The sequence below is a fragment of the Corvus moneduloides genome, chromosome 20 (assembly GCF_009650955.1).
Source record: "Corvus moneduloides isolate bCorMon1 chromosome 20, bCorMon1.pri, whole genome shotgun sequence".
Lineage (NCBI taxonomy): Eukaryota > Metazoa > Chordata > Aves > Passeriformes > Corvidae > Corvus > Corvus moneduloides.
In genome coordinates this window covers 3,352,226-3,366,338 of record NC_045495.1, presented here as the reverse complement: position 1 = coordinate 3,366,338, position 14,113 = coordinate 3,352,226, and the positions used below count along the sequence as shown (strand labels likewise).

At 37.7% G+C, this 14,113-nt stretch overlaps 2 protein-coding genes across 3 annotated transcripts in view; one reads left to right on the top strand and one right to left on the bottom strand.

Moving 5' to 3' along the window:
• The first annotated feature begins 1,254 nt into the window (after positions 1-1,254).
• SPATA22 (spermatogenesis associated 22) lies at positions 1,255-12,495 on the top strand. Of its 2 annotated transcripts, none has more exons than XM_032129605.1 (9): positions 1,255-1,302; positions 1,573-1,665; positions 1,820-1,948; positions 2,677-2,731; positions 2,864-2,959; positions 3,381-3,684; positions 4,002-4,131; positions 4,479-4,576; positions 12,387-12,495. In XM_032129605.1, the coding sequence occupies exons 2-9, from the start codon at positions 1,623-1,625 to the stop codon at positions 12,447-12,449; spliced, it is 918 nt and encodes a 305-aa protein (XP_031985496.1). In that variant the 5' UTR covers positions 1,255-1,302; positions 1,573-1,622; the 3' UTR covers positions 12,450-12,495. The 2 variants fall into 2 exon arrangements, with proteins under 2 accessions (XP_031985496.1, XP_031985495.1); XM_032129604.1 differs by lacking the exon at positions 12,387-12,495 and adding an exon at positions 4,913-6,788.
• Positions 7,586-14,113, bottom strand: part of LOC116453795 (transmembrane protein 211-like) — a 56,895-nt gene continuing 50,367 nt past the window's right edge. Inside the window, exon 3 of the mRNA XM_032129608.1 lies at positions 7,586-8,790. Within this exon, the coding sequence (XP_031985499.1) occupies positions 8,564-8,790 (227 nt within the window). The 3' untranslated portion in view covers positions 7,586-8,563. The remainder of the gene's footprint in view (positions 8,791-14,113) is intronic.

The window sequence follows — 14,113 nt, the reverse complement described above, 5'->3', positions numbered from 1 at the left end:
ACTTAAACACTCAACTGTATTACTCTGTACTTAGAAGCTGTCAGATATTTAATCAGAGCAAGTAATTTATTAAACGAAGCAGTAAAGTTGCATTTTGCAGCACTGGACAGTTTGTACTGTCCTTTGACCCCTGTTTCTTAAGCAGTGGTGCCAGAATGGTGAGTGACACAACACCCAAAAACACAACTCTCACTCTGAATCTGGGTTTGCTGAATTTAAACACAGCAGCAGTTTGAAGAGTAAACAGCAAAATGCAAATATGCAGGGCTGGAACATATAGTTTATCTTTCATTGCTGCTGGCACTGTAATGGCTGTAATTCCTTCCAAAGCGCTGAATGAAACACAGAGATCGTCTGTGCGCTTACTTAACATGCAAGAAGTTTGTCTCCTAAGAAGAGTGTTTTTAGGACAGAGACAGTGAATTTCCAAACATGAGTTTCGGAACTAAATCCATGGAAGCTTCTTTTATCCCCTTAGAGCAGTTCCCATCCAAACACTTTAACTCCTGGTGTCCCAGGACCTGCCAATTTGGGGATGAACACAGACACATGGAAAGTTTTGACTCTTCAGGGTTAAACACTGGGAACCATCCCTTATCCCTGGGCTTTGCCAATACTCACACTCTTAAAAAGGATGTGGGATATTTAGTTTAGTAAGAATCCAGATTGGTTTGATGTGCTACATACTGATATTTGGGAGCACTTCAGAAAGCTTGGAATGTGTGTCACGAGCTGGAAAACGTGTTTTATATATTTTATATTTTTATAAACGTAATTATAAAAAGTAAAGGAAATGAAGCTTAGATATTAAAAGTCTTAAAGACGTGTATATATATATATATACACACACAAGAACCTTCCAAGGCTGAAGGAAAACAAAAACTAAAACAGGACAGGATCCAATCGTGCCAAGCACTCAGATTTTAAACAGGAGCCAGTCACGTGTAAAAGCCAGACTAGCTGAAGAGACAAACAGAGTGAAGAATGCTGCTAGGTTAATTTACAGCCACGTTTGTGTCCACACGCTTGTGGAGATTCAGCTGCTGCCCCGGGTTGTCTGAGGGGGACACCACACCAGTTCCTCGGGGGCGGGGGTAATTAATGAAATCCCACAGAGGGGGCGATTAAAGCGTTCTTGTGTCTCTCAGCCGGGCCCGGCCGCTCCCGCTGTCCCCTCAGCGCCTTCCCGCCGTTTTCGCACCGGTTGGGGCGCGAGCGCGCGGACGAGCGTCCGTTATTCTTGGCGGGCTTCGCCTCAGGGCTGACCCTCAGTCCCGTCCCTCACGGCTGACCCTCAGCCCGGTAAGCGCTGACCCTCAACATGGCCCTGGCCCTGACCCTCAGCCCGCTCTTCCTCAGGGCCTGGAATCTGCAAAGAGCAGTTGCATCTTATCCATGCACCTGTGGATCTTCTAAATTCAGTACAGCTGCTTCTGTGTTTTAGGGCTTGTGTTTGAAATGATGCCAGTCACTGGGGCTGCAGAGTTAAGAGAAACTGCCATAAAGTAAGGTGAAATTTGAATGTGTTTACACCATTAATTTGTTTACTTTTTAAACCTAACTTCCATACAGCAAATTTGGAGTAATCAATACATTGCTGCCTGTTAAGATTCAGCAAAGAAATGAAAAGGAGTTTAGCTGACACCTCAACTCGCAGCACAGCAGGTACCAGCCCTTCTTCTATGCTTTCCTGTTCACACCTCATTATGCTTTTATATATATAAATGCAAAATAATTAAGTAACTTAAAAAATTTATTTTAAGTGTGGATTGTGTATACTTTTGCTGTTAATATAGTATTGCTTAAATTTTAATTTTAGGTTGTCTGCCTGTACCACTGTTCAATCAGAAAAAAAGAACTAGACAGCCCCTCACTTCAAATCCACTTAAAAATGAGCCAGGTATTGGTTCTGGGACTCGTAGTTATGACTTCTCTCCCACATCCTTTGGTAAATATGACATATTTTATTTTTTTACTGCCTCTAAATTGAAATAAATCTTAACTTCCAGATTGTATTGTATGAAATCAGACATTGTCTTTATCAAGAACTATATGCATCCTTTATATCTATTTCTGAAAAGTTCATTATGTAAAAATTGTCCTCCAGGAAATTTCTTTCTCCTCTGTACAATTGAGCTTTTTATACTTTGTGCCTAGAGGGAGTTTGACTCTTTGTGTGATGGAGAATGAAGTAGCACTGGCATTTAAATAGAGTCTCTTGAAACTGACCTTTTGTTTTCAGTTGATTTCAATCAACATTCAAGTCCTGTGTTACAAGAAGAAACATTTATAAGATGTCTTTCTTGTAGTTCAGAAAGGAACTTCTGTTCTTCAAACTGGGCTTGGAAAGAACAGTGCAGAATTCTGCTTATAGTGCTTCCATTATGTTTTACTTGTAAGAAAGTTAAAAAGTTTTCTTATAATAAAGTCTCTGTTGCTAATAAGTCTAATGTTTGTAACTGAACCATTGTCTAGAGAAGTAACCTACTTGTTAGAAGTTGTCTTACAATTAAAAATATCAAAGGATCATGTTCCCTTTTTTGTCTTTTTTCTTCCTCCTTCCTGTGTGAGCCTGTTTGTGGGACATTAAGCAGAGTAGGAGGCCTACACAGACTCATTACCTTTCAGTCTTTTCCCTTTTTATCCATATTCAATCCTTTGTCTTTTGAAAATTAGGCTGGGGAACTGCAAACCCAGAACTGGATGAACTGCAGAAAGCAGCAAACAGTGGGTATGTAAAAAGCAAGTTATTTGTTGCTTTTTTGGTTTTTATTTGGATACTAATTGTTTCATGAACAATCCATGTGTGTCTTACAATAAAGCTGCTGCTGTGTCACTGATACTTTAAACTTATCTTTGAAAGCCAAACAGAACTTCCAATGGGTCCTTCCCTTACGAAACCACCAAATGCATCAAAGTTTAATTTAGCAAATGCTGGAAAAAACTTGGCTGCCTGCAGGTTGGTGAAGTCTTTAATGTCTATTATCCTTCCTTTTTGTTCTTATGTGAAAAAGCATCTTATGTTTTCCCGTATGCCTGTAGCATTCAGAGAAACCCTTTTCATATCACTCTGAGAGGAAACCTTGTTTATTTTATTTTAGAGTTATGAAAATATGTGAATTTTGGGTCAGGAAAGATCCCTTACACAGGGCAGGACAATAACTGAGCAGGGTTTTTTTTAAGGCCTGTTGAAGTCAGATGGATTTGTGCACAGGTGTAATCACTGCCCTGTATATGGATAAATTTGGTGTATACTCAAGTGCTTTGAGTCTGGATGTATTTAAAGCTAAAACAACCATTTATGGAGTGCTTTTATATACTTTAATCACATATATGAATATTCAGAAGAGGTGCTGTGATACTGAACTGTTGTATTGCAGGAACAGAAATGAATATACTCCTTTAGGTAACCCAGTAAATTCAAGGTCTGGTAATGGAACTACTCGAAAGTTTGAGAACTTTTCAAGCAGTTTGAAAACTGTCCAGGAGCAAAAACACCCTGACAATCGTAACCTATCTCAGCTCATCAAAACAGACACGTACAAAGGACAGTGGCCGGTGAAACCCAACACTGTGTCAAGAAGTCTGCAGGATCATAGTCCAGCATATAAATTTAACTACAATATTCAACAAAATAAAATGAATGAAAACCGATTTGATTGTGTCCCAGAAGACAAAAGTCAGGTAAACCTTATGGGCAGGGTTAATAGGAAAAACACAATGAAGAAAGCAGTAAAGAAAGGAAACTAATGGAACATGAGGTTTTCATCAGCCCAAGCTGCCTTAGTGAAACCTGGTTTCTGGAAATTTAGAATTGAAATTTTCATACTGTAGTACCCTAAAATCCTCAGTAAACTGGCAGGGAGCTGTTTGTATATTCTGAACAAATGCTCTAATTTTAATGTAAATATTGCCTATTTAATGTAATATATAAATGCCTGTGTGCCCTTTAAAATTGCAAGTGTGTATGTCTAACTTAAGCTTTTGTCTTCCTCTGAAAGGAAATTTCATCATCTCAAGTAAAAACTAAAATAAAAAAGAATTCTTTGCGAATCCTGTCTGCAGTCATTCAAAGTGTGAGGCACTGGAGTCAATATGCCTATAAAACTGCTCTGTTATTTGAAGTTTTAGGTAAGCATAGTAGATTATAATAACATAATCTTGTAATAATGGTAGGCCAATAACAAGAGAGAATTTTTCAATAGCTGAGATACTTAAACCCACAAAATACTGGCATGAACACCTTCTAATTTTCCTTCCGTTCAGCCATCAAAGGTGACTGAAACAGGTACAAAATTAACAATTCAGTTATCCTCCAACATTGAAGTTTTTCCATCCTGTTTCTTTCCTTTCCTTTTTGTTTGGAATTTGTTAGAATAAATTTTCCTGTTTAGTAGGAGTCTTCTGTAGAGGGATACAGTTTTACAATATATTTTAATATAATTAATCTAGAAATTAATTCTTGCTTAATGGGGCAGGCACACTGGATTCTGCAGTCACACCTGGAGCATATGGGGCAAAGAACTTTCTTCTGAGAGATGGAAAGGAGACCCTGCCTTGCGTGTTTTATGAAATCGTGAGTATTCTGTGTCCACACATAACACAGTCACCACTAGCTCCAATCCTTTTTATGAATGCAAAAATAAAACATAAATTTACTATGTAAAAGGCAGGCTGAATGTTTATACCATATTGTTCCCAAACTAGAGCAATAGTCACTACTTAGGCATCCTTGAACTTCTGTTACAGAAAAAAAGCTGAGACTTTGAGTTTACCTTCTAAGTAGTTGATAATAGCAACAAAGTTGATATAAAGGTCTTCTGTTTGATGTATTCCTCAGAAACCAGCCATGTGGAAAGCTTTTATGTTAGGTGATATAATTGTTTTATGTGTTTATTATGCTTTGATGAAGGACCGTGAGCTTCCACGACTAATTAGAGGTCGAGTGCACAGGTGCATGGGAAACTATGATGCAAAAAGGAACATTTTCAAGTGCGTCTCTGTAAGACCAGCAAGTGCTCAAGAACAGAACACTTTCCAAGCCTTTGTTAAAATTGCAGATGTGGAGATGACAGCATATGTAAAAACTCTGAATGAAATGTAGAAGTCAAAATGGTTGTCCAAACCCCAGTTTTAACTAATTGCTACCCACGAAGGCTGGACATGCTAAAGCATTTACCAAAACTACCCGTGAAAATCTGGTTAAATAATTGGAAATATCACTGTGCTGTGTTATCCAACAAATGTTGTGTGGTATTCATTGAGTTCCTTTTATGTGTATCTGATTCATGTTTTTTCAGAAAAATAAATTATCAGTATAATACCTGTATAAAGTAACAACAGACTCTGAAGCTTTAGAAAGATTCCCAAGGACACAGAGGAAGTAGAAAAAAAAGAATTATTTGAACACAGAACTTCCTTGCCTTTGTCATAGAAACATCTTTCATGAGGGATGGACCATGTTACATGTTTGTGTGCCTTTGCCTTCAAACTTTAACTTTCATGGATAATTCCTGCTGTTCCTATTTCCTTTTCCCCTACTTCAGAAGCTTTGTAGCAGATCTCTTGGGAATTGCAAAACAAAAGAGTTGTCAAGAAAATAGCAAACAGTATGGGGATTTTTTTTTTATTATTTTATTATACAGTGTTGGCAATTGGAAATTTCACATTTAAAATAATTGAAATATTGTATCCAACAAGTCAAATACAGAAAACAGTTAATATTCTAAAAAGGAGCCAGCTAGTCAACGCAGAAACACATTAATGGAAAATACAGCTTTTAGTTACACTTAAAAAATTATATATTTAGAATAAAACTTGAACCTGGTCCAGCAAATTGTAACAGGAAAACGCTTTTACACAGTTCAACGCGCAGACAGTCTTTATTTAAAAAAGTGATCTGTCAGTGTGAGCACAGGCATTGTCAGCAACAGCCCCCTCATGCTCCAGGTGAGATCTAAAGGATGTGCTTTAGCAACTGCTGCAAGAATCACTGGCATTATCATCTCTGCCTTCAGTGTGAAGCCAGTTCAGAGCATGGATGCTTCAAGGAGAGTTTTGTCAATCCAGTTGTAGAGGTTATGTACACACGTTTAATTCCCTTTAAATATTATAAAATGTTAAAGGAAGCTCCAAATGGAAGCTTTAGCTTGACTCATAAAAGGTGCAGAATATTGCAGGATGCAGAGGCTGACGATTTGCACAACAGAAGTTGGGCTTTAAGAAGTAAAAGATTTGGTACAGCAGTGTTGTAAATTGCACGACTCTGCTGTAACTAATTTAAAACTGATTCCAGTTAAGTGATTGATGCTTCCAGTTCTGCACATGTGAAACTTATGTTAATAAGTAATGACAGGAATAGGTCCTTTGTCTACTAGGTGTGTTATGGCTGTTAATAAAAATCTAAAATAATTTCACTTTTCAGGAAGTGTTTAGATCTTTGCAAAAAAAGTTTCTACTTGACACTAACAAATCACTTTTTCTAGTGAAACATTAAGTGAACAGTCGTAAACATTACACAAAACAGAAAAAACCCTACTCAATACAGTTTATACACACTATTCAACATTTTTCAGTTGTTGGGTGATTTTTTTTCTTGACCATATTGATCCTGTCTTGTATAATGGTTCTAGTGTAAAGGCACAGGTTGGTTAGGAAAGAAAAGCCTGCATCTCTGTCTCTCTACTTTGTGGTGATTATTTTCTTTTTGCATGTTGTTTGTTATTCCTCACTTTTCTGACTCTTACGTGAAAATTATCGATCTCAGCCATTCATTAAAAAAAGTGTAAGACATCACTGAAAGCACATAACTATACAGAAGTGACTGAAATTTATTCTTCTTACTTTAGGGCATTCCTTCAACCTATTTTGTTAAGTGTTTGGAAGATTGAATTTTTCAGTCCTTGTGAGCAAAAGTGCAGAGCACCCATGCTCTCTTTCTCAGTGTACTTAATTCTGCACTGGAATCTGTATTTTCAAAGAATTTGCTAAGTTTATGTGCAGAATTTGCTTTTCGAGTGCATGGAAATGTAACAACATTTATTGACAATTATTTTGGAAACAATGTAACGTTCCATTGAAGTTTAGAAGGGTGAGGAATGTAAACAAGACTGCAGAAGTCTTTGATGTATATTAAAATAACACAGTGATTGTTCTATCTGTTTGCATTTTCTTACACATCCTCAACATGTCTCTGTCTGTCCCTTCATGTACACCTTCCATTAAAAAAAAATAAAAATTCAGGAATCAGTTGGGCTCAGCTAAGTGAAGAATAATAAATTTGATCACCTGGTTTGTGCCAAAATACAAAACTAAGAAGTACAGCTCTGAATTAAATATAATCTATGTGACTTTCTTTTTAATAAATAATAGAAAATAAAATATGAGAATAGAATTAGAATTAAATTTTTATTTTAAATGAAAAAACACAACAGTGGAGTGAGATTAGAACCCAATGTTTCTTTTGCTTAAGGCAATCAAGTGCATTTATTTCAATGCTTGATAGGAATGAATTCAGTGCTGTTGTGGAAATCAGACCTCACAGAATTCCCATACAGACTAATGAAATATGGCCATTTGCTAGTTCTGACACAGCATCAGATTTTTGCTAGTCATGTTCAACAGCATTTCACTTCACTTTTTTTTTTTACAAACTGGACTCTTAGTTGCAATGGAAATACTGGAATTAGTTCATCCTGTCTTGTATTATCACTACAGACAAGGGCCATTGGGCACAGACATTTTTGTAAACAGAGATTTTTTTCTTCTCAGCCTTATACAACAAAACCCAAAATCTAAACATTTTGTTAAAGTCCACCTAGAATTATAATTTAAGAAATACTGAAAACAAATTCCTAGGATTTTTTTTTCCTGTTGTTAAACTATTAAATCATCATGAAGCCTTTGCAAGTAGTTAGATCTCTCAAAAAAATGAAATTTCAGTTTTACCCAAGACTTCATGAAGATGTCTCTAAATCTTGGCAATTAGAGCAGTAGTAAAAACTGTGCCCAGAACTTAAAATATGCAGGTGCTGCTAATATATATGGATTAGAAAGAAATTTTTTCTTGTATAAAATTCTTTTTAGCTATCAATCTTATCTTTAGGCTGTGGCTATTACTAGGTGCTTTTTTCACTAATCAAAATAATTGTAACAAAATATCATTATTGATTTTAAAGTTACTGGGTTCATAAAAGTTCTGACATTTAACAATATATCAAAAGTGAATTGAAGATTTTAAGATTCACAATTTTGAGACACAAAAGAAACTGGGAGGTAGACAGATGTTTTGAGGATAAACTGATTTTTTTTTTGTCTAAGGCATTATGCCATTATATGTTTAGAGCAGTGTAAAGGCTGCTGATTAATCCTATTTCAATTCCAGAGTGTTCACTGCTCGTGCTTACGGAAGACTTTCAATGCACTTTTGGTCTTTGTCAATCTGACCCCTTCTCTTCCCCATCTCCTTTCCTCTCTTTAGCAATACAGCCAACTGGAAGTGCTATAATAATTTCTGCCCATTACTGTAGACAGGAGTGTTCTGTTCTTAAACAGTAATAAAATACTATAAAATAGTAGGTATTGGAGTTGGAGATATGTGCTCTTTTGGTGCATATTTTGCAAAGAATGGTAAAAAGACAGACAACATGACCCCAACAATTGCCAGCATGTACCCCCATCCGATCTGGCAGTCTCCTGCATAGTAGATGTCTGAGTTCTCACAGAATCTCTTCACAGTAGCAGAGTTGAAACCAAAAGGGTAAACCAAAAGCCCAGAAGCCATTATGAACACTAGAGAGGAGAAAAAAAATCACACCAGTTATTACCAAACATTAATTCCTTTGGGAAAAAAAAAATCCTTATTTTAGAAAGGCAAATATAAATATTATATTAGAATCAATGGAAAAAGTCATAGCTTATAAAATCCCCTTGTGATTGGCCAATTATCTTCCTTTTCATAATTACCTCTTATGGACAGCAGTGGTGTGACAAGGCAGCAAGTTGGGATTTTTTTCATGAGAACTCTTGCCATTAAATAACTTCAGAAACGCTGTAATCCAAATTATGTAGCCATGTAAAATGCAAGGTGATTCAGATACAATGGAATCCAGAGGAGAAGAATTCCTAAGTTGGCAGATTCCAAACCAGCTTCACTTTCTTCTCAACAGCATTTTTGTGCTTGAGACAAACAATTACTTTGTTCTGCCAAATAGAAACTTGCAATGAAAGAGTTCAAATGTAATTTTTCAGATTCTGCTGATGAGGTTCTGATAATGTGAGACTCATTAGTACCGACTCAAATTGTTTAAAACATCCTGCATTTGACCCATTGATGAAAAACACCATTTATCTTCTTTTTATTTATTTTGTGTCTCTTGACATTGGAAAGCCAGGCTTGCCTTCTGCAATTACCCTGCATTATCCATTGGCTTTTAATAGAACTTCACAGATTTTAATCTTTAAGGAATTCACATCATATTCAAATACCAACTTATGTAGGTAATTGAATCAACAGCAGAACCACTTTTCCAACTTTGTAAATAAGACTGCCCAAGGTACAACTCATGAGTACAGCAAAGATGCACTAAAATTCTCCAGGAACAACTCTTGGAGCCTGACTCTGCCCGCCTTGGAAGTGAAGAGGGGCTGAGCCAGGCTAGTGTGAGGGGTTACACCACCTTTTGTTTGAGAGAGCACTGAAAAAAACATGTTCTCTTTTCTATCCTGTCTGCTAATCAATTACCACTGCATTTAAAATCTCTGCTCTATTTTAAAAGGCTTTATTTTACATAATAAAAAGACACCATGGAGCAGTCTCTTTTCCTCTCTTCCCATTTTTCCAGGACAGTGTTTTGTTCAAATTCAGGGTAGTGATTCAAGAAGCAATCAGAATTAACAGTTACTGTTTGAGCTGATAGATAATTCATAACCAGCAAACATCTAATGAAACATTAGGATTATAAAACAAACACTACGTGCTATTCTCTGTGTTTGTAATTGCCTTTCAGGTAGGGCATATGCATATTACTCCAATTATAATATTGGAGAGGCTTAATCTTAAAAGTATCCACTAAAAAAAACAATCACTCATTAATCTTTTTTAATTAAAAAACACTTTAATAAGCTTGAGGGCTAGATGAAGTCAAAAAGTTTAACACACAGCCTGCTGAGTCCCTGAATAATTTGAATTAAACCTTTCCTTCTAGTCCAAATGGAACCTCTCAGTTAATCCCTTGTAGAAAACAAAAAGATGAAGAAAATGGAAATGAAAAGGAGAGGAAGCAGAGCAGCAGCAAACTTGCCAGTCTGTTTCCCTCTGGGTATCTCATGTACGGGTACAAAGAGAAGCTGCCTGCCAAGAAGTGGAACTCTCTGAGAGCCAAGTGTTTCACCTGCTCCAACAGCCACCCTCTTTCCTGTAAACCTCAGCAATAATTTTGCAGTGGTTGCTGTGGCCTTCCCCTCTTTCCAGGCACAAGGCGGGTGATGCTGTAGGAGCCAGCCAAGGGATAGGTCCTTCCCAACACAAGCAGCATCCTGAGCCAAGCTCACAATTCCTGATCCTCAGGGAGCTGCATCTGCTGGGGGTGCCCAGGGCAGGGGGAGCTCACAGATCTGAGATTTCAGCAGCCGTGTTCCTGCATTTAGGACCGAACAGTAACCAGCCAGACGTGCTGAAGCTGAATACAAAGAAGTAAGTTGTGTTATGCAGAGCTCCCTAACTGCACACACGATACCACTAGAAACAATATAAAATGAAACTACAGTAAAAATGAAGTTAAACTAGACAAGGACAAGGGGTAATGGTTTTAAATTAAAACAGGGTAGATTCAGAGTAAATAGAAGGAAGAAATCTTTCATGATGAGTGTGGTAAAATACCAGCATATGTTGCCCAGAGAGGTGGTGGATGCCCCATCCCTGGGAGGATCCAAGGTCAGGTCGGACAGGGCTCTGAGCAATCTTATCTGGTTGAAGACATCCCTGCTCTCTCGCTTTACAGGTCTCTTCCAACCCAAACTATTCCATGTTTCTGTCATCTTGTTCAGTAAAGGTCACTGAGCTTTCCCGAAAGATGAGAAAGAGCTGAGGGCCAGCACAGCCTGAGAGCCATGTGACACTCTTGCACACCTAGGAAAATTCCCAGAGCACCTCCTCTGGCGGCAGAAACACAGGAAACAACTCAAAAAACGGGAGACTTTTCCTACTGCTGTTGTAAACAGCAGTGAGAATGTTAAACCACAAACTAACCCCTGTTAAACCATGGACCTGTGCAGTTGTAGGTTCACTCTGACACAGCTGGGACATGGAACAAGGGGCTGCCCAAGAGCCTGTGGTGCACAGGGGGTGCTCAGCACAACCCCGCTGCGACCCAGACTGCTCCACTGCACCAGGAATCTTGAAATAGCCCCTGGGTGCAAAACCTTCTGTGAAACGTTGGGAAAGTGAGCCACTTTTACAAGAAACAGCCACTGCTCTAAGCAAGAAGCAGGTCTAAAATTGAAATTTCAGTTTGTTCATCTTTTCAAAAATAGCATCTCATTCGGTGAAAAAAAAAAATGCAGAATTGGAAACAATCCTGTCAGTTATAAAATCCTTTCCTAACTGTTACATTTCACTGTTTTTCTGACACTGTCTCAACCCCTTGCTCTGCTTCACATATCTGTTCATTATATGTTTTCATTTTGATTGGGTTACACAGAATTGTTTTGAAGGCTGTGTTTTACAGTGTTTTGATTACCACTTGGTGCTGATGTTGCATGGTGGGATTTAATGGAAGCAGCTTTATTTTTTTCCAAGGCTAGAAATAATCTGTCACAGCTGAATGTATGTGTTCACATATCAAACGGGCTAAAAAGTTACCCATGGTTTCATATCCTCAGGCATGTCATAGAATGACCTCATTATTCTCATTTAGGTGCCCTCTTTCTTACAAAGGCTCCAAATATTGAATAGCCCCGTTATTATCTGCAGAAGCCAAGCTTTCAGGCATGGTGCTAATGACTGCTTAATGGTGCTGTCTGTCAGCAGCACAGCGAGCTGGGACAGCGCACAAAGAAACAGTGGGGCTCCATTTAGGCTCCTCGTGTAACACTTACGCCTCTGCACGGCTTTCCAACAACAAACATCACTTTAAAAGGTGTCACAATACAGCAGAGAGTGCATCTCACCGTTCTGTGTGGTGTAATCCTGCTGTCACACAAGGTGATAAGGCCAGACAACGTATTTGGGTCTGTTCTGCAGCATAAAGCCTCTGGAGAGGACTTGCTGGTAAAATGCATAGCTGAGTTCTTTTTCAGCATGGCTTGATCATTTGATTAATCTCCCATCAGCTATTAGGTCTGGTTAAAAAGCGCTTGTTTTGTTTTGTTTATTATGTGCCACACAGGTGTTTGTTATTTCTGGGTCCTCCCCACCTGAGTCCTCTGCAGCAACTCACAGCCAGTGCTGATGGCAGCTCAGAGACAAGGCCAAGAGTTGTTGGTTCAACAGTAAGTGATATTTCATTTCTGCTTTCTAATCTCGAACAGTTACAGCCCCACCCTCCTCCTCTCTGCTTCCCTGGTGTTCTACAGCCAGATGGTAAATGGCAGTTTCTCCTCTGAAGGGTTTGCTAGCCAAGGCCTGGTTTTATTTTTAAAAAGTAGGTTTTTGAATTGGTTGGTTTCTAAATAACATAACTTTAATAGGAATAAGGTATTATTTGAAAGAAGGACACTTATTTTTGTAGGAAAAAAATGTAAATTGTTGGCATAAATACTGAATCAATGACACTTCCAGTTGGGGAAAATAGCATTTTCTGCTATGTTAAAATTAATAATATATAGCTCTTTGTCATTGCAATGGTTTATTCATTTCATTAAGCTCCTGTACAACTGTTCAATTATTTAAATCTATCACACCATTTTCAAGTTGATTTTAAACCAAAGCAAAGCAATGCAGTTCTCTGGAGTGTGTGCAGAGGGCACCAATGTACAACACTCTTAGATACCATGACAAAAAAAGGCTATTTCCATTCCACTTCTTTTGGCAAGACTAATGGAGTTTCCAGCATCTGAAACACAATAATTGAATAGTTTTCTGTATTGTGAACTAGGAATGTTTAAACTAGGCTAAGCTTATGTTTATCCTTCCATATTAACATTGGAATGGATGGAAATCCAAAGGCGGCTCATAAACAGAGAGAACAAAAAAATGCTATTTTATTTTATGGTGTTTGTTAATATGTTTAGGTGATGTGTAGTAGTGAATTATGCTGTGTGCATGAATTCCCTTTCTGAAATTACCTGCTGTAAGAAGATTAGTTTGTCTTAGAAATTTAATTTGCATACTTTAGGAGTGTATTATATTCCTGATACTTGTGACAATGACGGATTAATTGCAAGCTTGTGGGACGAATCAGACAATCATTGGAATTACGGCTGATTCATAGGCAAGCAAGGGTATTATTCCAACCTTATTACAGATTATCACAGTCTTATGTCTACTTGGAAGATTTTTATTGACAGAGCTTAATCTACCAAAGCAATTTTCACTCATCTCATCAAGAAGTTTCCTCTTACATGTAATCCATTACCTCCCTTATTAAACCTGGCAGTTCCTCATATGCACAATCAGTTGACTTTGAATAACACATTTCCTCTCAGGTTCATACATTTTATTAACCTAATAATTTTATTAGCTCCTCTCCATCTTTTCTTTATGTTTATGTGATTTTACTTACATCATTTTAAATGAGAAAGCAGGTGCTGATCCAAAGCCATAGACAGCTCAACACCAAGCCAGAAATACAGGTAACAGGGAAAACCTAGCAGCCAGTAACACAGCCAGACATCTTTCAAAAAATCACCTCTTATGCTACTGCCCTGGCTGGCATGCACTCCATCCTTCCCAGCACTCTTCCCAAGCAAATATTTTTGTAGCATGCCTGAAGGGTTTCTACATTTGGGGTATTTTGCATAAATTCCCTTGTACAAAAAGGAGGTACCTATATTTCTCTTCCATATCTATCTCTTGAAGACAGTGCTAAGTAAGATCCAAGGTTTTTATTAGTAATAGCTGGACATCAGTGTACAAAAAGAAACAAGATGGAATTTTGGGCTTATCTGAAAATTA